The following is a 23,969-nucleotide window of genomic DNA, read 5'->3' as shown; positions in this document are numbered from 1 at the left end:
CGAGGTCTGGCCCCAAGCCTGCACATTCTGAAATTCTAGGGATGGGTGTAAGTGCTAAAAAGATCATAACCCAGTGGCTTGTGGCCCTTGGTGATGAGCTGTGGTGAGTTGGGCTGGGTTGGAGCTTGGAGATGATGGTGTGTATGAAAACAAATTTGTGTGGCAGCCTGCTTGTGACAGGCTGGGGGAGAGCAGCAGCCTCAGAACGAAGGGCCAAGGAAACCTGGTCCCTACAAAATCCACCAAATAGAAAAACAAGCAAGACATATGAACAGGGCTCCCCAACTTACCAAACAAAAAAGCCCAAGTAAACCACACCAAAGCAAACCAAGATGATTAATCTTGTTATACACGAGTTAAAAATACAGTTTTATGGTTCATCTTTATTAGCTTCTTTTCTGTTGCAGTGATAAAAAAAAACCCACCATGGCTAAAGAAACTTAAAGAAAAATGTGTTTATTTTACAGTTCTATAGGGAGGGTTCATAGTGGTGGGCAAGGCATAGCAGCATGTAGCCAGAACATGAAGCTGGCTGATCACGTTTTATCTACACACAGGAAGCAAAGAGAGGAGGAAGCGGGGTGAGACTGTAATCACTCAAAGCCCTCCCACAGTGATGCAATTCCTCCAGCAAGGCCACATCCCCTGAAAGTTCCATAACCACCCCAAACAGCACCATCAGCTAGAGACGAAGTGCCCATTAGGGACACTGCTCATCCAAGCCACCAAATTACGAAAAATTATAAACATAATATGAAAACCAGAGAAAGATATGGCACTAAATATCTTTCTGTAAGTTTTGGTAAGTATAACTTACTACAGTAATATGACAAAGCAAATTAGCAGTATTGGTAGAGATGTGCCCTGGACATTCCTATGTCAAGACTCTCAAGGAAACTGACACATGCCCGGAAGATATTCAGAAGAATCTTTGTAACAGCACTGTTCAGGATAGCAAACCCCAAAAGACACTCAAGTGACCATTGTTGGGAGAATGCATACATGAATTGCAATAGATTGGCACAGTGAAAGCACATACAGCTGTGAAAACAGTTGAGCCACAGACATACGTAACAGGAAGGAGTTTCATAAACACAGGGATGCCTGGGGGAGAAAGAAAATCCCTTTCTAGACTATGGCACTATTTACATCACTTGTAAAACCCACAGAGCTTAGTTAATTAGGCAGAGATCTAATGCAAACAAGAACAGAAACAACACAGAATCCAGGGTGAGGCCTTTTCAGAGGTAGGTGATCAGAGAGAGGAGATGAAGAAGGGGCCTTAGCTTAGTGTCATTTCTAAGATTTAGAATTTCTGAATATTCGGCACACATAGATCTTGCCATTGTTTTCCATTTAATTACTGGAATCCTTTATAGACCATGTAACCCTTTATACATTTACATAGTCTATGTATTCAAATGTAAACAAATAAGCTTATGTTCTATATTCTCTTACATGGGTGATATATTTTATGAGTATATATGGATATATATGCTACTACCTTTGTAATATTTTCTGTCATGTGATCCATGTTGAAGGAATGATGTATTTAATGATTCAGAGGCAATCTGAAACATATCAGAGGTCAAGACAACGGGGAGCTGGTCACTTGAATATCCAGGACCCCACAGGTCCTCTGAGAAACCCAGGAGCAGCAAGGGCATCAGATCTGCATCCCCTGCTGCCAAAGATCTGTGGAACTGATGTTGAGTTGACTTCTGGCCTAATGCTCTCCTTTTTGAGTCTTTGCTGACAGCCTCCTCCTGTTGACAATGTCATCATTCTACTTGCATAAATCTACAATGTATCCTCATGTTTTAGGTCAAATATTAGTTTTGGGGGTTTGTTCCCCATCTCCCAAAAGCCCAACTCATGCCAGACACCAAATATCTCAAACTGAACTAGCTGTGGTCCTCATGCTTACAAGCAGGGGTCCAGATAGACATGGGATCCTATAATCCTTTCATTGTGTGCTCTTAATGCTGGAGCAGCATGCAAGTTCACTGTGGACCTGTTGCCAAGCTGACTCTTGGCCTAACTATGAATATGGTAGGAGAGCTCTGAGAAGGATACAGGGAGTCTCTTTTAAGTAACCCACAGTTACTTAGATGCAACCATAATCCCACTTGGATGCAACCATAATCCCACTTGGAGAAACAATGTTCTTTAGCATTATAACATGATGAAGATAGCAGAAGTGCTTGAGCATGGGAACCCAGACTGAGCCATCTTCCCAAGCTGAATTGTGGGTGTGTTAAGACAAGGGCGGCTTCCAGAAGATGTAGAGCTTTTGGGAAATCACTCTGCATGATGGTTACCTGTGGTGAGAGTTACGTCCTCTGCCACGGTGGCACTCTCTCCTAGATCATTGTTTCTGTAGCCCCAGGCCTGGCACTTGGTCTGTGGTTATGCAGGCCACAGACTTACTTACTTCCGGCCTGGGGAGAGGACTTCATATTTGGGTCTTGGGTTTCACTGGGTCCTGGGACCATCAGCTCAGATTGGGCTGAGCATCAGGGCTGCATACTCATTTGAGTCTGGTTGGGTTTCCAACCAAGCCAGAGACCAGGGGAGCAGTGGAAGGCTACAGTCAAGACACGTATAAGGGCACTGGATCGATGAAGATATTTTCACATTAGGGACCTCATGCTTCTTAGCAACCCTCTAGATTGATGCTCGAAGGAGGAGAAGGAACGTGAGTCAGTCAATCGAGAGCTTCCTTCCTGTTTCCAGGCCGGCAGCTGCCCTGTGGGCTCAAACGAGGTCCCTCTCCAAGGGCCTGTTAATAAAATACCTGGCTTGAGTCCAGGCCTGCCAGGGGCAGGCTGACTGCTGTTTGTTCCTTTTATTAGGCACATCCGGGGGCGCTGACTGTGGACTCTTCCCAGGGCTCTCATTTCCACATTTGTCTCCTTTGAGCCTGAAACTGCCAATGGCCTTCGCAGCTAATGGGCCTTTCAGGTTCTGAGAGTCGTTTAAGGGAGGTGCAGGACTGGAGGTTGGTGACTCACTGATCAAATGAAAGGTGAGCTCTCGGGGCCACTAGAGCTAATAGCAAGAAGTAAGGATGTGGAGACCAGAGGTTTATGTTAGTAGCAGATGTGGCGGGCATCAGCCAAGGCCTTTTCCTATTCTTCCCTGGCCTTTGCCCCACCTCTAGCACTGGTCCTCAGAAGCTTAGCATCCTAGATCCGGGAGGACCTGCAGGAGCAATAATGGCCTATCTGTGGCAAGACTCGACTCCTTCTGCTTAAAGGAGACCCTGATGGAGGGGGAGTTTTAAACTCAGATGTGACTTCCCAGGGGAAGTTTAATATCCTTTTCAGAACCCAGGTGTTGTAAGGCAGACCATTCAGCTAAAGTCCCAAACCCACAAATTTGAGAGTTAAGGATCCGGGGCAGGTGAGCAATCTTTTCTAAGTTTTTCTTCCTGTGACTATGGGAAGGTTGCTGTGGTGATACAATGACATACACGTTCTACTAAGCATGGAACTTGACACAGGCACACTATGGGCACTCTGAAAGTGTCTCCTATTACTGTGCCAAGAGCAGGTCTGGCTGGGGTGGGGCTGGGGAACAAGCCTTTTTCTGGCGTGTATGTCCCATGAGACTTTTACTTCTCTGATTGGGCCGAGGTAGTAAAGTTTCCATGGAAGCAGCACTCTTTCTATGGGGAACACAGTGGAGGACAAGATGGGAAAGGAAAGCTCTGAGCTCAGCCTGCTGCAAAGGGTGAAGACGGGATGAGGAATCCACCTTCTCAATCTTGTCTTCTTTATAAGGTTTTGCTCATTTTACCATCTCTTGGCCTCCAATACCCTGCTGCTGTGTGAGGGAACAGGGTCAGGGATATGAAGTCACAGAGCGTGAAGGATGGAGCCTGGCTTGGAGCTCGGGGTCAGAAGATCACTAAGTAACCATTGTTTCTACTGCATTTTTCAGTGATACATGGCCAAGGTCAGTCCCTAGACATTTGGGTTACTGTCTGCTATCTAGAATATCCATGGAAGGTCACTTATTCTTCCTGGGCTCAAAAGCAGAGGCACTGAAATGCCCAACTTCAGGCCATTCATCCTCAGGCTTTCTCTGACTCCACAAGGGGTGTGGACTGTTCTCAGAAGTGAAATTTGAACTTGTAGGATGAAAGGAGTTGGCTCTGCCTCACTGCTGTCATAAGAAGTGGTACCATCCCTTTTAGGTACACAAGGACGTTTCTTCTCTCCATCTGCAGGTGGATGGTATCCTGTGCTTGGCCGACATCTTGACTGATGACAGTCACTCGGAGGCCACTCGAGCTGAGGCTGCAGCTGTGGTGGCCCAGGTTACCTCCCCACATCTGTCCTTCACCCAGCACCTTACTAGCTTCCTGGAGAACATGGAGGAGATTGTGACAGCCCTCGTCAGTGAGTTATCCTGGGTTGAGTGGAACCCTTACATGAGAGGGACTCGGCACAATTGTCTTCAAGAAGGACCGGGAAGGACTTCCCACCTACTTCTCACCAAATTCACAATCGTCAAAGATAGTCACACTAGCTGAAAGGTCACTGTGAACGGATGAGGTGGTTTTGAGGGACCCTGTAGTCAAGAGTCTCCTATGGAAACACACGCAGCTCCTTTAGCATCCACTTGAACAGTAGTTAGGAGTCACATGGCCTTTCAGAGCGAGTTCAGAGCAAATAGGGACTCAAAGTTTGACTTCTATAGATTTTGTTCCTAAAATTTCAGTCATTGCACCCAAAGACTGAAGCAGTACTAATTAACACAAATGACTTTCCAGAGAGAACTAGCTCTCTACAACCTGCTGCAGGAAACCACACCATTTGGCTTTGCATCATGGGGCCATGAACATATTACCTCTTCTTGGTTCCCCCATTTAGACCTTTGCAGGCTTGGCAGGAGAGAGATTCATGCTATTTAGAATATTCTCTTTCCATAGCCTTTCCTTTTCAGAACTGCAAAAACGAGGACTAGTCTGGATAACAATGCCCAGCAAGCTTGTTTGGAGAGCTCTGTTTCCCCCTCCATTCAGACCTTTGTTTCTCTATACCACACCTTTGTCATCTCTATATCCATCTTTATGCTTTAATATGAAAATTAATTAGAACTAATTCTTGGAGTTGCCACACCAGGTTTAAGAATATCTGCATTTGCCTGGATTGAGAGAAAGTGTAAGACCCTGGGATACGAGTTGAAACAGCTGAGCTTGGGTTCTGGCTTTTCACCTATCCATCAACAAACAGCTACTGGCCAGCAACCCTGTGTGCAGTTGTGTGTGATTCTACCACTCCCTTACCATGACATCTTGTAAATTTTACTTGATAATTTTCCTTCTATATGCGTTGAGGGACTGCAACCCACTTCTCTAAAGGAGCCTTCTGGTTCTAGGGTTTTACTGCCAGAAAGAACTTTGCATATAGGAGTATCAGCTATGTAGAGTTATTGTCAACCCTGGTCAGGTCTCCTATGGTCTAGATTTGGAGAGATGGGTTGGTGACAGACATCTACCTTGATCCAAAGTCAATAAAACATGGAATCCATAGAAAACCCTGGCTGGAGGGAGCACAGGAAACCATAAAGTCCAGGCTCACTCTATTTGAAAGGGTGAGACTCAAGAATTCTGTTAGGATCCACCATGCCAGGGGTCTCATGCTCACACTCCCACCAGGGCCTGGCAGGAAAGAAATGACTTGAAGGGAGCGAGATGGAAGAAGAAAACAAGAGGCTCTTGAACCTGCATTGAGCTGAGGACCATATGCACAGACTAAGTGTGGACAGGCTTGGTGAAGCACAGCTGATTATGGCCTTGTGGGGAAGGCTGACACATTTTAAGATAAGAAATAAATGCCAAATTGTACAGAAGCCCCTTCCAAATGATAAGCAAGGCAAAGGGTGTAGACCCAACAGCTCTTCACATTTGTTACCTCCCCATTCTTGTTCCTTTGTCCAGACTGCATTTATCTGGACAAAGAGGAGGAGAAGCCTTTGTATTTCCCCCATCCCCATGAAGACGCACTGTCCAGCCCACCCTCAGAGTCAGCAGATGGGATATATCTTCTGGGCAGGATGCCAGAGCTCTGTTCTTTGGTGGGAAACGGCCCTCTAATTTCTTGCCGTTCCTTGGAAACATTTAAAAATGAGTCACTGGAATCCTCAATTTAATCTTCCTAACACATCCCAGGTGACTCAGACTGTAGTTCAAATAAATGTGCAGCAAAATTAAAAGGCACTTAGATGGCTGTGCTAATAATCGATGTGTCAGCATCAGTGGCAAGTGCAGGAGGAAGAGGGGCGGCATTTATACATAGGGACAATTCCGGCAGTCGAGTGGTCCCATACCAATGTCCGTACACAGAGAGGTGAGCTTGGAAGGAGTCAGTGGCCCCCAGCGATTTTCCCCAGTTAGGGATGAGGGGAGCATTGGCTGTGAAGAGCTTTTAATTACTTGGCTAATCTGTGGTACCAGCCCTGGGTGGTGAGATCTAGATGTTTGCTGGTCACATCTGGGCTGCTCTACAGGAAACAGAAAACCCCAGAGGCAGTAGGCATTACTTCCCAATAGAACTGATAGAACCTATGTCTATGGGGGCACCACAGAGAATGAGCCAAGTGGCTGAAAGAAGAGGCAATGTGAGGGATAGAAAGAAAAGGGATTTGGGAATCAGGTTAGCCTAGATGTTTTTCCTCACTGGCTATAAGATCTTAGCAAATAACAACATCAGGTATTTAATTTATGAGGCCACAACAAAATTGGATTACTGTAAAGATAAATGACTGCATTTAAAGCAGCTTCTGGTCCACGGTAAATGCTCGAGAAATTGTACTTGTGACTGCTCCTGTGAGACTCAGCCTCCATATCTGTACCTATCATTTTTTTCCCTTGAGGATTGGCCCAAAGGCAGTGGCACAGCACAAGGAAAACCTCAGGTGATTGGCTGATAGTCCTGTCCGTCCCACTTTAGGGGGGAAGTATAACAACTCTGTGAAGATGCCAGCTGTACTGTCAGAACTCTCAAGCATCAGGCCTAGCTCGTCTTTGTCTCTGAACTGCCTTCCTCTTCAGGGGCTGTTTCTGGAGGGTGTCCCTCCTTTCTTTGTCTCTGTAGAAGTGTTACATGAGGGACAGAGTTTGACTTGTCACATCCTGACTGGTGACCCAAGTTAGAACTGAGACTTAGAAGCAAGGGCCATTGGGACAAACAGCACCATGGACAGAGTCTCTTGTGCCTCTTGAGCTGGGCATCTGTTGCAGGTTCTGTGAGGGCCAAAGAAACTGTGTTAGGTAGTGGAGAGATGGACACTCCTAAAGACTCACTTTCTATTGCCTTCTACAGAGAATAAGTATCACAAGGACAAGGGTATAACCTGTTCGATCCATCTTACCATCCCAAAAATTGAGGCGCCTTGGGTTCACTCATTAAAATACTTGTGGGTGAGCAGGAGTCACACACAAGGGTTCCAATCCCAGTTCTGCTACCTATGCAGATGGCATAGTTCCCTCGATAGTGACTAATTTGTTCATCTCCAAAAAGAGTATCAAGACTCCTACCAAAATAGTCTCTCTCCCAGAGCTATTGTAGGGGCCAAGGGAGATCAGTCATGTGCAAACACTTGGCCTTGAACTGTTTCTTCCTTTTCACTATCCAGAATTGTGCCAAGAGGCCTCATCGGGGGAAGTCTTCTTGCTGGCCTCTGCGGCCCTTGCCAACATCACCTTCTTTGACAAAATGGCCTGTGAGATGCTTCTGCAGTTGAATGCCATCCGTGTCCTCCTGGAAGCCTGCAGTGACAAACAGAGAGTGGACACACCTTATACTCGGGACCAGGTAAAAAGCCCAGGAAGGCCTAGACTCCCCACAAATAATCAGGGTGCGAACAGGAAGAGATCATGTTCACATAGGCCTAGCTGTTTGCCTGATTGACTGGCTTCTGATGCCCAGTGCCTATTGTAATTCTAGGTATTAGTCATGGGCACAAGGCTGGAGTGTCTACCCCATGTTGGTCTTCATTGTGTGTCTCCTTTAGCTGGATGCCTCCCTTGAACCTCTCTCCCACATGGCATGATATTAAGCATCTTCACCTTCAAGTGCCCTATCCATGGCTTACTCTGCTCATGTCAGATGAGATCCAGTAGGGACACAATACGAACAAGGCCTTTGAAGACAGGTGATATGGATTCAGCAGATCTTTGTAGTAAATAATCATGTTATATTGGGCAATTCATTCTTTCATCATTTGTAAAATGTGTATATATAATGACAGAGTTGACAAAGGAATCATATGGACTAGTGAACACAGACTCTTAGTGTAGACCCGGACAAAGATGCTGGAAAGTGAGTGGATGCTCCATTGGGGCTAACACTGTGCACAACACTGAGTGAGAACCTGCTGAGTGTAGCCTCCTTATGTGGAGCATGTGATGTTGCTTCCAGCGTGAATGGCCCATGACTCGGCAGCCCCCCTTATGAGGTCTCATGGAGGGTACCTCATAGGAGTGAGAATGTGGTTAAACAGCAGGCAAAGGGACAATATCCCTGCATCTGGGTTCAGGAGGAGTTTTTTTTATTCCCCTGTCTGAGCTGAGCCCATCTCCCACTGTCCTCAGGATGGCTTCGCCTTCTGCCCTGGCTCTGAGCAGCCACTTAGCTAGAGAGAGCAAACCCATTAAAGAAACAAATGGCTCTCTTTACTATGGCAGAGGGAGGATGAAGGTGATCAGAGGGCTCTCTGAAATGAAGACAAAGAAGATGAATTGGGCTCTGAAGTGCTCACCGCCCCCTGAAATACTTAAGAAATTAAATGCCCCATGAGGTTTCCGGTAATGAGCAGGCCAGTGACGCCAATGCTGTGCAAAGCCTCCTAGTCTTGGCTACGTTTGTACTCAGTGAACCTCTGTTTGGACAGTGAGAAGTCCTCCATCATCTAGGCAAGCCAAGTCCACTTCATTTGTCAAGCAGAATCCTCACTGGCAAAGCCCACTTTGTGTATGCTTGCCCTTGGATAAAGACCCCAGAGTACAGTCTTGGGTTTCTATCTACTTCTGCTCATCTTGAAGAAGAGAGCACAGGTCACATCTGGATATCAGGCATCAAGAAGATGGTCCTAGGCTAGGGAGGGAGTGCAGTTGGTGGAATGTTTGCCCACCATCCACAAAGCCTTGAATTTGACTCCCACAACTGGGTACAGTGGTTCATTTCTGTAGTTCCAATCCTTGGGAAATAGAGGCAGGAGGATGGGAAGTTCAAGGTCACCTACTTAGAGGGGTTGAAGCCAACCTAAGATCCTATCTTTAAAAAGAAAATAAATAAAGGAAAAGATAACCCTGTTCAATTGGCAGTTTTCATGGTCCTTTGATTTCACACCCGTAGGGTATTGTACAGAGGCTAATCACAGACACAACAGGGGAGGGAAGGGCAGCCTCTGAGGCCTTGTGCAAGCAGTGTCTTTGGCCTCTGAAGTGGATGGAGGGTACTGAAAATAGAAATGCTGCCAGCCTTCTGTGAACTGCATTCACAGAGGCAGTGTGCTGCATACACTTCCACAGACATTTGTAGTCTATTTGGCAGTTTAGAATGAATGTATTTTGCAGCATTTCTTGAACTTCAGTGTCAACACTACTTACCAGGAATCCATCTATCAGAAATGCAAATTACTGGGGGTTGTAAGAGTGACTTGTGTCTCAAAAGCCCTTGGTAGTTTATAAACCTCTGCCATGTGTATAAATAACAGAAACAACACAAGTTTAGGTGTACTTGTGTTCAGATCCTGTCCCTGTTGCTTCCTAACTGTATGACCTCGGACCAAGCTCTTAATCTCTTAAGCCACAATTTTCTCATCTATGTAATGGAGATAATAACAGATCTTCTCTCTTCCAGCCCTTATATGATTAAATAGGATGGTGTTTTAAAGCATTTAGAACCAAATTGGAAGCTGCGGCGCCATATCATTGCTAGCGCATAACTGGGGCCGCCTGCCCATTGCGGGCGGTCCTTTTAACTGCTAGCTACAGAGCGGAAAAAAAAAAAAAAAAGAACCAAATTGGGTACTCCGTAGTGACTGGGGTAGGTGGGGTAGGTAAGTGTAGTAGGATAGATCGGGATGGGTCTAGATGGAGATGTCCAATTTAGGGTGGGAACGGAGCTAGGAAATACAGTTAATGCAGTGGGGAATATTGTATGATGTGAAGTAACGGGTGGCATGTATGGCTTCAGGTTATGTGTGAACACATGCAAGGTGTGTGTGTGGGTGTGTGTGTGGGGGTGTATGTAAGGTGAAAAGTACTATAAACTGGGAGATGGTTCAGTTGGTAAAATGCTTGTGGCACAAGTATGAGAACCTGATTTGAATGTGTAGAACCCACATAAAAATTGGGCAAAGGAACATACGCCTGCAGTTTTGGTGCTGGAAGGAGGAGACAAGTGAGACCATGGAGCACACTGGCTCCATCCTAGCTGAGTTGACAAGTCCTAGGTTCAGGGCAAGGGCAATTCAATATACATAGGTGGAGAATGATTGCTCTCTGGCTTGTACATACATACATACATGACCATGTACGTCATAAGAGAGAGAGGGGAAGAAGAAGGAGGAGGAGGAGGAGGAAGAAGATGATGATTCCAGAGCCATATTTGATATTGTTGAATAGCTTCGGTTTGAAGAGTAATGGTAATTGCAGTTTTGTGAACATTGGATTTTTTGTCTGAATCCCTGGGTGACATGGAAGTACCTATGACTCAGTATTAGCTGTACACTAGGTGTTCTGTGTCATAGGGTCTGTCAGGAGAGACCACCTGTCTCTGTTGGGTGTTGTCTTCCATGCACTGCAGTCTTCAGGGCTATCCTCCAGCACAGCAGGTGAGGAGGGATGCTGTGGAGTCAGGGTATAGTCAACGTGACTGCTGGGGGTTCTAGGAGGTTACACATCCTGGGCCAAGTCTTCGTGTCTGCCTGCGAGCCAGGATTTCTGGACCACCTGCTCTAGGGGAGCCCAATAAAACCATTTTCTCTGTGTGTGCTGCTCTCAGAAGGCTTGACCAACCTACTTCTTACCAGTCAGAAACGTTTATTTTTGAATTAGTGACATTGGAGAGAGCCTTCTGATCTGGGGTAATTTGCTATCTACTTCAATTTTCCTAAGGCCTTTGTACAACAAATAAAAGGTGATTTGAGAATGTCATAGAAGGCACTGTGGTAAGACACAATGACTGAGGCAACCCATAAAAGAAAGAGTTTCCTCAGGGCTTATAGTTTCAGAGGGTTGGAATCCATGACTTTCAAGGCTGAAAACATGGCAGCAGGCAGGTAGGCATGGTGCTGGCCAAGAGCTCACATCTGATCCATAAGCATGAGGCAGAGCTCATTCCCTTCATGTGGCTGTCGTCACATTGCTAGTGCTCCTTGAGTCAATTGTTCAAGGTCTGGAGCCTTTTAACCTGGGCCTTTCTCAACTTGTCAGTTGGATGCTGGAGCTCACACTCTAGCAGCCCTAAACCATCTGCCCAGCACAGGTGAGAGAGAAGGTCCATGGCACACATATTACAGTTTATCTGATTCTCCCCAGGAGCCCCCAGAATTAATGTGTGTGTGTGTGTGTGCACCTCAATCAAATATGATCTCTTTAGAACTTCAGACCTCCAGCCTGGCAAGTTAATAAAATTGTTTTAAGTTACTAAGTTTGCAGTAATCTGTTACAGCAGCAATGGGAAATATATACCCTTTCATTAACCAAAGCACAGAAGGTTGGGTACCATTGCTAGAGTCATGAAGATAGCAAGACACAGACTCAGGATCTGAGCTTACATTACCTATCATGTAGGGATTTCTTGAGGCCAAATGTCCTCTATGCTCACCAGGTAACTATAGAAGGGTCAGGAAAAACAGGCCTTAATTTTATACCAGTTGAATAAACCTGGGCCAGGAGAAACTGTGGCCCTGACTCCTGCATTCCATATCCTGACGGCATTGCTAGCTTGCCTCCAGCAGGGTAAAACTGCAGTAGTGGGAGCTAACTACTCGGTGAAAACATTGGCATCTTTCCCCTCTCTATCATGGTGCATACAAGTAGGTTTCAAAAGGGAGATTCCAAGCAGGGCATAATTGGCATTTATTCAAATTGTGCTTAATTGATTACTTCATCTGCACCTCAGAAAACCACATGGGGTACAGGCTCTGTAAGGAGGAAGTAATTTTCATTAACAGGATCTAAATTAGTCTAACACAAAGACCTACCTGGTGCCTCTGACTCCGCTAATGATTGCCATATAATGAAGCCGTTGCCGCAGACAAAGGTTTTATTTTACTTCCTCCCTTCCCCATTCCTTCTTTTCCTTCCTTCCTTCCTTCTTTTTTTTTTTTTTCATGAATGTACAGGTCAAGCAAGAGTCTGCATTCAGAAAAGCTTGTCTGGTGATGGGTGGAGCAAGGCAGCCTCTGTGTGGTGAGAACAGGCTGTGCCCTGCTGTTATTATCAGCCCAGAGACAGCCAGATGCACTGAAGCTGACAGACTTGACCCCTTAGGTCTTTTTATGACTATGCATTTCATGGTTCTTGGGGAACCTTCCACTTGAGGGCTGCATTTATAACCTATCTTTTCTCTCTACCTTCTTCCACTGAGCCCACAAATACTTCCTGTTCTGAAATAGGAGAACATTCAATATATACTCACCACTCCTCTCACGAAACCCTGACCATTGCAGCTGACTTCAGAACAAGGTTTTGAAGGTGTTTCCCTGCCTCCCCCAGCATCTCACTGCAGTCACAACTTAATCCAGCCCCTGACCAAGTCTTGGTGGAGAGAAGATGCACAGAGATACTGCCTCCTTAGCCAACGTGCATTGAGAGGGAGGCGGAGGTGGATATTCTATTATTATGACACCTTTTTCCTTCTGTTTAAGAGGGCTTTTCAGTGGTTTATTATGGAGAGTGATATGCTAACACAAGCCAGCTAAAATCCAGCAAGTGCTCTTTCTCGGCAAATGCTGTTGGTCCGTCCATGCTCAGGACCGAAGCCTCCTGTACTGCCCTCTCAACACTACCCCTCACCATTTCAGAGGCAGAAGCACAGCTCCTGCTTAGACCACCCCACCAGCATGCGAGAAGCTGTCTGGGGAGTGGCTCACATCTGGGAGAAATATTTTTTTTAGCTTACTATTAATTTCAATCACCATCTGTGCATACTCTCTGCTTCTGGAGAGACAGGCACATTTTCCCTGTGTGGTTTCTTTTAGAACCAGCATGACAGGCATCTCTGCTCATAGTGCCCATACTTCTATCCTTAACTTCTTTTAATTTCTTATTTTTTATACCATTTATAGTTTGGGTCTCTTGTTGGATATTCCTTAATCCATTTTTGTGACATGAGATCTCTTTATCATGCTGTGGGAGACGGGGGTGTTAAAGTCTGAGAAACTGCAACCAATCCTGGATGTTCATCGAATGCCAGCATCCGATCATCAATGGCAAAGTTCTTCCATGTGATCTGTGATTGAGGCTTGAAGACCGTAGACTTGTAAAGTGTGGCTAAGTTAATCTTCTCACCAGAATCTACCTTTTGTGCATGCTCTCTGCCTAGAGCTCAGGTTGAAGAGCAGTGTCAGGCATTGACACAGGTGAACCCAGTCAAAGGAGGATCAAAGAGTCAGGAGATCAAGCCAGAACAGAAGAGATCAAGGGGCCTGAAATCTGCCAATTTTGCCTAAATTTTAGGGGTTAGGCTAAAAGTGTTCCTGCACTCAAACGACTGGGCCTCAACTTCATCCAGTGTGAGGCTGTTGTCTACTGGGTGCCCCAGACAATCATGCCAGAGCCACCCACTGATTAATGGGCATTAGTCACTGGACTTACATCTGGGTGGCAGGAACCCATGAGAATAGAAGACAATACCGTGGAAGGATGGACAGATGGACAGGAGCCAGACTGAAGGGAAGTTCTGCAGCCCCCAGCTGACCTGCCTTCATTGAGTACCATGGGAAATGTACGTGACTATCTCATAACTTCTCAATTCCATTTTCCAGATTGTGACCATCTTGGCAAACATGTCTGTGCTGGAGCAGTGTGCCTCTGACATCATTCAGGAGAATGGTATGTCTGGGCATGCCCTGTGGACCATCAGGGTACATGGCACCACATGCTCTTGGGCTTGTATAAATCCTATGTGCAGATATATAAATACGCATACATTCTATGTCTATATGAGCATGTACACATACAAATACACAAACGTGGCATTCATGAGCACACACAGAATTCTGTGTATAGCTTGGTCAAAAGTGAAATGCTTATTTGCTTTCATAGGCTGAAATTCTAGTGGGAGATAGAAAACAAAAAAAGATAATGCCAGGATGTGATAGTGGCATAAGGACAAAAATAATAGTAAGGGAGGTAAGGTTGTCCCAAAGCGGGGAGATGTTGCTTTGTACCGGCCTTATTGTATCCATGGAAAGCTGGTGTGCAGGAAAAGGAGTGAGGGAGAGGAGGAAGAGAGGACATCTGGGCTGCCCCCACACCCTCCACGGGAATCTCCCTTCCGACTGGCCCTCTGTTCTACCTTATGTGTCCACGGTCAAGGAGAGCTGGAACTGGGCTTGTCTGCCTGAAGGCTGATGTCAACAGTCTCTGTCAAAAGACAAGGTGGCCGCCTTGCAGCTGGGAGCGAGCTCGGGTGGCTAGGGTTTCCTGTGGCTGAGGAATAAGGGAGCAATTAGCAAGCTGTTGGAGACCCGAGACATTAATGAGAGTGGGAACCTGGGTACCTCTGCTCTCCTAAAGTCCCTTCCCCCAGGCTGCCCTGCTGTCTTAACAAACATGCGCTTCCCCGTTCCCCATGACTAATTGAAACACACCATTTTGTGTTAATTTCATGTGATTGAGCTAATAATGAGAAACTGTGCTGAGCCAGCTGAGGCCAAGAGGAGAGGCTGCGTGGTGTCACTTGTTCCCTCCTCCTTCGGCACTTGGAGTCTTGGCTGAAGTGGCCGCTGACAGCAGGCTGCCACTTGCCTGTGCCTTTGAGGTTCGGATAGCTGCCATCTGGAGACCACTCTGGGGTTTACAAAGTGCTGTTGACTTTCTCACTGAGTCCATACTGGTGGATACCTACCTTGGCCTGGCATCATGCTAGGCAGCGAGGACCGGGCCTTTAGAGAGCTCCCATTTTTGTCCTAAAGGTTCTTTCTGTGTAGAATGAGGGCCTTCCCTGGCTGAAGTGAGGTGAATAAAATAGCATAGCGACAGAGGGCGGCAGGGGGCTAGCAGAGCATGAATGAACACAGGAGCCATACTTGGTGGGCTGCAATCGTGGCTGTTATTCGTGAACAGTGTGGCCTCTCTCTTTTCCCTCTGAAAAGTGGGAACAGTGATGCCTGCTCTCAGGGGCGTGTGAGGAGAACCAGGAAGAGTGTCCGCATAGTGATGCCTGCTCTCAGGGGCGTGTGAGGAGAACCAGGAAGAGTGTCCGCATAGTGTCTGCCCCAGGATGAACCCTGAACCAGGCCTAGCGTCTCTTCCAGTGGCAGTCTCAAGGGATTTCACAGAGAGAGTTTGAGGAAGGCAGTATTTGTAAGTGCAGAACAGGATTTGGGGGATTCAAATGGCAGTGACTTACCCAGAGGCCACTAGAAGCCAGGGTACTCCTGGGTCTCAATAAGGAAAACCCCGTTAGATAGTCTGGGCTCTGAGAGTCCATTACTAAGTCATCGGTTGTATATGCAGATGCCTGCAGGATCCAGAGAGTGAAATAGACGAGGTGGATAAGGATTAGCCTAATCTTATTAGTAATAGTAAGCTTCAGTCAGGTGTGGAGGCACAAGCCCCAAATCTGCGATTCAGGAGGCTGAAGTGGGAGGGTTGGAGGTCCAGGTCAGCCTCAATTACATAGTCAGTTCCTGGCCAGCCTCAATTACATAGTCAGTTCCAGACCACCCTCAGCTACCTAGTCAGTTCTAGGCCAGCCTCAGCTACCTAGTCAGTTCTAGGCCAGCCTCAGCTACATAGTCAGTTCCAGGCCAGCCTCAGCTACCTGGTCAGTTCCAGGTCAGCCTCAATTACATAGTCAGTTCCAGGCCAGCCTCAGCTACATAGTCGGTTCCAGGCCAGCCTCAGCTACATAGTCAGTTCCAGGCCAGCCTCAGCTACATAGTCAGTTCTAGGCCAGCCTCAGCTACATAGTCAGTTCCAGGCCAACCTCAGCTACATAGTCAGTTCTAGGCCAGCCTCAGCTACATAGTCAGTTCCAGGCCAGCCTCAGCTACATAGTCAGTTCTAGGCCAGCCTCACTAGTCAGTTCCTGGCCAGCCTCAGCTACCTAGTCAGTTCTAGGCCAGCCCGAGAGACACAGCACATCCCTGTCTTAATACAAAAGCAAAAGCAGAAATTAACAAGAACAATAAGCTTCTGGCCATATAGAAATTTATGTGGGGGTCACTATTGTCAATTCAGAAGATAAATGTTAGAAATCAGAAATCTAGATTTGTATGGAATTCATCAACTTTCACACAACATAATTCTTGAAGCAACAAAATAAGTAAAGCATATCTTTAGATTATGTCTAGTTTAAGTTCCCAGCTGGAACAGCTGATCAGGGCTAAGATCGTGGAGGGTCAGGGCAGCTCATACAGAAGGTGGGTTTCTTCTGTAAACCTGTAGGGCGGGAGATATTCGAGGCAAAGGGGCATTCCCCTCAGAAAGGGTGGGCAAAGGCAGGCGAGTGGCATGGATGTGGGTATTCCTTATAGAACACTCAAGAGACAGATCTGGTTTGGGGAGGAGACAGGAGGCTCCTGTGTGAACTAGATGCAGCCTCGATCTGGCACTCCTACTGTGAATCCATTGCTCTGGTGCTTCTCCAGCCTGCAATTAAGACACCTCCTGCCACGGGACTCAGCACCTGGGACCTATCTCAGGTGCAGCCCTATCAGAGGTGACAAGGTTATGGTCCCAGTTTTCCAAGTTCCTCCCAGCACCCCCATGTGCTGTGTGCTCTGGACAACAGGCTTATCCTACTCTGGGCATCAAAGTAGAATTACCATGGCCATGCCCATGAGGCCATTGTGAAGTCTGAGGGGACTGAGCATTTACTGCGCACATAACACAGTGTAAGACTAGAATCAGACACATCCCTCTAGATGAGAAGAAAGAGGTGGTCATATCTGTCTCCCACCTCTGTCTGAGACTCCTCGACCTTTGCTTTTGCTTGAGCTCCGTTTCCATCTCTCCAGCCAGCCCCTCTCGCTCTACATTGAGAGCAAGCCTAAACTGTCCAAATTGCTTGTTGCTTCGTGGCCAGGTGTCCAGCTCATCATGGGCATGCTGTCTGAGAAGCCAAGGTCTGGGACTCCCGCTGAAGTGGCAGCCTGTGAAAGGGTACAGCAGAAAGCCGCAGTGACTCTGGCCCGCCTCTGCCGAGACCCAGATGTGGCCCAGGAGGCCGTGCGGCTCAGCTGTAAGTGATGCTGGCTGTGGTTGGAATGGAATGGGGAGCTTGCGATAGAAGTAGCTGTGGTTTCATGGTGTTGTCAGTGGGCTGCATATTAGGACTCACTGGGGTGAAGCCCACTCTTCTGTGTGGTGGGAAGTGCAGGGGTAGAAACCGTGGGTATGGGCCTAGTCTGGATTGCAACAAGAGATAAATCTGGCCAGAGTATTGACGCACCTGCAGACTCCTTGTCGTTCAGAACCCAATTATTTCTTTCGTATCCATTTACTCATTTACTCACTTAGTTTTCGCTCGTTCTCCATTCATTTGTTTATTCATGCAGTGATTCATTGATTCTGTTATCTAAGTAGTGATACTCGCTCACTCACTAGAAGAGGATCCATTATTTCTCTCTGTGGTTGTTAGCTTCCTATTTGCCTAAAACTTCCAGAACCTCCATTTTACGCTAAGCTCTGAAGCAGTGATTCTCAAGGTGTGGGTCATGACCCCTTTGGGGGTCAAATGACCCTTTGCCAGGAGTTGGCTAAGACCATCTGAAAACACAGATATTTACATTATGGTTCATAATAGGAGCAAATTTCAGTTATGAAGGAGCAATGAAAATAATTTTATGGTTGGGGGTCACCACAGCATGAGAAGCTGTATTGAAGGGTCGCAGCACTGGGAAGGTTGAAAACCACTGCCATACAGGATGGCAATGCCAGCCCTGAGCACAGGGTGGTGAAAGATAAAATAATCTGCAGGTGAGAACCTTGAGAATATGCTCAAAGTACATCTGGCAGGCAGCATAGGCCTGCTGATCTGGGTGGCTTGAAGGTTTTTAGGCAGGGCATGTATCTTCTTTGGCTTGTGACAGCATTTTCCTAATAAATCCCCAGGAAATGTTAATGGGGTCTGTAGTTTTTTATAATTTTAACTAAAGTCTATTTTCTGACTGACATAGCCAGTTGGAGGAATACACAGTTGTGAGGCCCCAGTGCACAGGTGCAAATGTTAAATATTGTGTTGGCAAAATTGGAAGTACATACTCCCAAGTCCTTGCTCAGAGAAACGGGAAACATGCCTGTAGCATTTACCAAAGATCAGCCCAGCCCAGTGCTCTGGAACTTGTGGGTTTGGCTCGGACGCTCTACTTTTCTTGCCCTTGAGCGGAAAGTAGGACGTCTCCTGAAAGTGTTCCTCCAGGTAGGTTCAGCGCCCCTCTGCAGACTGGCACTAAAATGTACTGTGGGTGAAGCTGGCCAGTGCCTCTGGGTCAGCCTGGTCTGGCTTCTCTAAGCCAGTTGTGACGCTCTCCTCGTGTCTTTTGCAGGTATGTCCCGCCTGATTGAGCTCTGCAGATCGCCCTCTGAGCGGAACAGCAGCGACGCTGTGCTCGTGGCCTGCCTGGTGAGTTCTCAGCTGCCCTCCGCTTCCCCCAAAGATCTCAGGAAGATAGACTGAGGTCAGGGCAGCTGGTTCTGCCACAGTTGGGTATGCCTTGATCCTTCTCCAGGCTTTGGGTGTCATACTGAGATGACAATGCTGTTGTTTTCTATTACTATTAGTTGATAAAATTGCGATGAAGCTCAAGGAAAAGATGAGGAGAGAAGCTGCTCTCCACCCAATCCCCACAACCCCAGTGACCTTTTAGGTCTAGAGACTCACAAGAGCCTGTTAAAACTGGAGAGGTGGTCTGGAGGGCTGTTGAGTGGTAGGGTTGATGTCATGGAGCCCCAAGAACACAGGGACCAGGAAATAGACAGCCATCTGTCCAAAGTGAGCAGATTATGAGCAAAGTCGCCTTTCCTCCCAGGGGAAACCCTGCAGGGCCCTCTTGCCGACTAGGTGCACTGTGTGCTGTGGAAATGACAAGAGAGGGCAAGAAAGGACAGTGAGGGTTACTCAACCATCTCCTAAGATCTCTGTGAACCCCAGCAAGTGCATCCTGGGAGCTTTTCCCTTCCGGGGACTAGGGCACTAACCAACAGTAACAGATGGGCGATGGATGTTCTGTTCACACTTACCTCCCTGTGGGGCTGTGAGGAGCCCCCGGGGGGCTGTGGTGAGCCCCAGAGCAGAGTAGCAGGACAGCTGGAAGTGTGGCATCATGGGGAAACAGCCAGTAGAAGAGAGAACCAGATGTCTGACCCTAAAAGAGCACACGGGAAAAGCAGTGGATACAGGGTTTCTTCACCTTGAATCATCACAAAGCCCTGCCCTCTGCCCACTCTTCACTGAGCTCAGCTCATCTCCGGGAGTTCTAGATGGGCACCGTGAAGCTGTAGAAGGCAGCTGCTGTTGCCATCAGCAGGCCCGTGCTGGCTGTACTTTGGTGAGCTGTGTGTCACTGAATAGGTCAAAGTGCTCTAGCTCATATTTAGTAACTATTTGTTGAATGGCTTTATGTGCCTCTTCCTCTCCTAGGTTTTGGGGATATAGTTGTGGATATAGGCGAATGCTCTCCTGCAGACCGGACGTTCTTATCTCCTCTGTGCCTTGGGAAGTCTGGTGAAGATTTTAAACCTCTTCTCTCGGACTCGTTTCTTGACAATTTCATACAAGTATATAATTTATTTAAGCATATTCACCCCCATTAACCCCTTCTTTTCCCCCCATGCCCTCTGGAATACCTATTCCCAACACGTTCCTCTCCCATTTTCTAAATAATTTTTAAATGCATAAAAAAAATTAATGTGGAGTTTTAAAAGGGCACCAATTATGTTAAAACCACTATTCAATATTTATGCACATAGCATATTAAAACCGCGCTTGCTCGTGGTAGTAAATACCATTTGAAGGCACCTTCCACGCCTCTAATGGGGTCTGCAGATATCTGCGATCTCCGTTACAGAGCAGAGCCAGAGATCAGCAACGGTGACAAGCAGAGATGCTGTTTCAGTGAGGACCTACTGAAGAAAGAGATAGAACCTTTTCTCCTCCAAGTTCTTGAGTCTGTTTTCCTATCAAGCAAAATGGGGAGAAATTCATAGCCTGACAAATGCATAATGATTGGTTGGTCCCAACTCCCCTAATCTTCATCTCTCTGGCCACAGCCACTGCCTGACTGAAAGACTTGACAGGTAAAATCAAGGGCGTAGGGAGCACTTGGGAAACCACAGGCTGCCTCAGCTGTGAGGGCTTGTCGCTATTTCTGCTGGCATTTTTCTCCAGAGAACATAGGATGCTTGGCTGCATCTTCAGTCAGAGAACTTTTAAGTAGAAAGGGGTGATGTTTGTTCTTGAGGGTTGAGGAGAGCCCCTTTCTAACCCAGCCGCCAAGTGGATGCTGAGTGGATTCTCCCGTGAGAATTTGCCTTGTGATGCTTTCATCAAATTTGCGTGGAATTGACCGTGTTCTCCACGAGTTGCCCACCTACTGTCCACCCACTCTGCCCTTCTTAGTGTGGGTCTGACCTGACACTGGGGCCTGAAGGCCTCTTATAGTTTCCAGGTCTTGTCCATCTCTGCCTGGAAGTGTTTTTCCCCACACACCAACAAACACCATCTCTCCAACTCTGTTGTTCAGCCCTGGAGGCTCAGGTCGAAATACCCATCTAATGATGTTTCCCAGGAGCCCTCTGTGATACAAAAGCAGGGAGTACACAGTGCATTTCCTCAGTTTCCCTGCTTGTCTTTTTAAATAATCCATATCATTCATGTTCTAGACTCTTGAAATTCTGTGGAGGCCTGGGCCTGTTGAACAGACCCTCTTGTTTCTGGCCATGCTCTCTCTCTCTCTCTCTCTCTCTCTCTCTCTCTCTCTCTCTCTCTCTCTCGCTTTCCCACTTTCTCATGGCACTGGTCTCACTATTCTAACTTGAGGAAGATTCGTATCTCTCCCCTGATTCTAGAATGTTCTAAGGGCAAAAGTCTTTGTATAGCCTTTGCATTTTTACATGACCTTGAGTTTGGATACTAAGTCTTGCATGACTTTGTAATTAGTTGACTTGTTCCCATCCCCCAGCCACTGATTCTGGTGGATGTCCTTTGCTTGGCTTGTTAAAGGCTCCAATATTGGGGTGCATGCCTCTGGGCAGCAAGATGAGAGATGTATGGAGCCTAGCCAGGTCAATGGAGTTGGGAGCTTCTTTTCTGTTCCCAGGGCCTTCTTCTGGCCTGATGACTGCCGTCAGGTGAGGGGAGGATAAGATGGTTCAATTACTATCTCCCTTGTGGAGGAAATGGCAGCATGAATTGCCCCTGGCAAACAGAATTGATTTTTCCATGGCAAAGTAGCTGGCAGTAGGCAATTGTTTTTATACTTGAGTGTCTGGAAATGAGATCCGGGGATGGCTGACTTAAACCCTCCCAAGAAAGGAGACACTGAGAACAAGGCTTTGAGAGGGCACAGGAGCTGTGGATGTGTGCTGAGGGAGAGGGACACAGATTGGTCCTTTGTTAGGGTAGCCAAGGACGGCTTCACTGGGGAGATGAGAGTGTTGTTGAGAATGAAAGGAGGGACACAGTGTCACAGTGAAGAGAAGGACGGACGTGTCACAGTGAAGAGGAGGAGGGATGTGTCACAGTGAAGAGAAGGAGGGATGTGTCACAGTGAAGAGAAGGAGGGATGTGTCACAGTGAAGAGAGAGGGATGTGTCACAGAGAAGAGAAGGAGGGATGTGTCACAGTGAAGAGAGAGGGATGTGTCACAGTGAAGAGAAGGAGGGACGTGTCACAGTGAAGAGAGAGGGAGGGATGTGTCACAGAGAAGAGAAGGAGGGATGTGTCACAGTGAAGAGAAGGAGGGATGTGTCACAGTGAAGAGAGAGGGACGTGTCACAGTGAAGAGAGAGGGATGTGTCACAGTGAAGAGAAGGAGGGATGTGTCACAGTGAAGAGAGAGGGACGTGTCACAGTGAAGAGAGAGGGATGTGTCACAGTGGAGAGAAGGAGGGATGTGTCACAGTGAAGAGGAGGAGGGACGTGTCACAGAGAAGCACATAAGCAAGTCACCTGCCCAGGAGCAGAAGTGAGCCCAGTGTTCAGTGGGGTGAGCAGGGGAGCTGGTTCATTGTTCTGTCCTCCACTCCTGCTCCCTCTTCTTTGACTTGGATTTCTCAGCCACAGCATTCTTAACTACCTGGACTCCCTTCCCTTCATTTCCTTCCCGTCTCCTAGTGCTCTGTGAAGGACTCTTGCATTTGTGAGTGAGTAATAAACCTGGTGTCTGCAAACTACTCAGAGAATCTGAGAGCAATAACTTGAGTCCATGGATGCTTCTGTAGTCCCAGCCTCCGAGAAGAACATATTTTGAACTTATATATATAGTACTAAGTTGACCAGATCCTCAAAACAATAGTTTCGAAATGTCCAGTTTCCCAGAGTGATTAGAAAAACAAAAACAAAAACCGGAGACAGCAAAACCGTTATTAAGATCTTTAAGAGCTTCCAGATGATGCCTGCCACATTGGCTCAAGTGCAAATGAAACCAGGTGACATGATGATGAGGGCACAATGGTGACCAAAATGGCCACTAAAGTGTCACGGGACAAACAACGGGTAATCAGCTCCAATTGCCTTGTTAATGCAGCACATTTCTCAAGATGCATCTCTCAGGGCCGCCGAAGGAAGCACATTCCTGTGTGGGGCCCAGTGTGACCCAGTGTGACCCAGTGTGACCCAGTGTGACCCTCATCTTCTTTTCTGCCTTCTTCCCAGGCTGCCCTGCGTCGGTTGGCTGGGGTCTGCCCAGAAGGCCTCCAGGACACTGACTTCCAGCAGCTGGTCCAGCCTCGGCTTGTGGATTCCTTCCTGCTGTGTAGCAACATGGAGGAGAGTTTTGTGTAGGAGAAGAGGCACACGGTGGACACTCCTCAGAACACTAGCTCTCCTCGCCTCCTTATTTATATGTAATTTATTTTTTTACATGAAATAGAAAGGGAAGTCTTCATTGGTGAGGAGAGGAGGTGGGCCTCGGGAATAATTAATCTCCCTCCCTCCCTCCCTCCCTCCCTCCCTCCATCCCTTCCTCCCTCCCTCCCTCCCTTCTTCCTTCCTTCCTTTCTTTTTTCTTTTTGACTTCAGCAGCTGTGCTGGTGCAGAAGTTGAATTGTGTCAATGCTCACATGACAGGTTGTCACAAGTGATTCCCCTTTCTCTCTTTTCAGCATATACTCTTGCCTAGTTAAAAACAAAACAACTTTGAACCAGGGTATTTTAACTGCCTGGAATTTTTAAAAGCTAGTTTTACTCTTCAGAAATTGAAAGTGAATTTCACAATTGGACAGACAGACTGTAAGGAAGTGCTTTCCTTTAATAAACGGAACTATGGAAAACGTCTCCTTTTATTTTCTGTTTGAATTGTATTTTTTAAACTCAGTTTTTGCTTCTCATGGTTGCATGCCACAGAATCTTCTCTAACAAAGTACAGAGAGAGCTGTCTTGGTTTTACAGGTACATTTAAAATGTGTTTCTAAAGACACTTAATCTTAGTTGCCCTTGGTTCCTCTACCCTGGTGATCCGTCACCTCTTGGTGAAGAGTCCTGAGCCGAGGCACAGTGCCTGGTCTTCTAAAGAAGGCTTCTGAGGAGGGCAGTGTCCGAGTGACCTGATACGAA

General features: G+C 47.0%; 1 protein-coding gene and 1 non-coding gene across 2 annotated transcripts in view; both read left to right on the top strand.

The window, feature by feature from the left end:
- Positions 1 to 23,354, top strand: part of Insc (INSC spindle orientation adaptor protein) — a 108,075-nt gene extending 84,721 nt beyond the window's left edge. Inside the window, exons 8-13 of the mRNA XM_057778993.1 lie at positions 4,235 to 4,406; positions 7,648 to 7,826; positions 14,011 to 14,077; positions 17,280 to 17,435; positions 18,742 to 18,818; positions 23,070 to 23,354. Of these exons, the coding sequence (XP_057634976.1) occupies positions 4,235 to 4,406; positions 7,648 to 7,826; positions 14,011 to 14,077; positions 17,280 to 17,435; positions 18,742 to 18,818; positions 23,070 to 23,198 (780 nt within the window). The 3' untranslated portion in view covers positions 23,199 to 23,354. The remainder of the gene's footprint in view (positions 1 to 4,234; positions 4,407 to 7,647; positions 7,827 to 14,010; positions 14,078 to 17,279; positions 17,436 to 18,741; positions 18,819 to 23,069) is intronic.
- Positions 9,933 to 10,011, top strand: LOC130880847 (small nucleolar RNA SNORA76). Its single transcript, XR_009057649.1, has one exon. It is a non-coding gene; the product is annotated as a small nucleolar RNA SNORA76 (small nucleolar RNA).
- Positions 23,355 to 23,969: the final 615 nt, after the last annotated feature.

This window comes from Chionomys nivalis, chromosome 8, assembly GCF_950005125.1.
Source record: "Chionomys nivalis chromosome 8, mChiNiv1.1, whole genome shotgun sequence".
Classification (NCBI taxonomy): Eukaryota; Metazoa; Chordata; class Mammalia; order Rodentia; family Cricetidae; genus Chionomys; species Chionomys nivalis.
The sequence above is the reverse complement of the archived record's forward strand: the minus strand, read 5'-3'. Positions and strand labels throughout refer to the sequence as shown.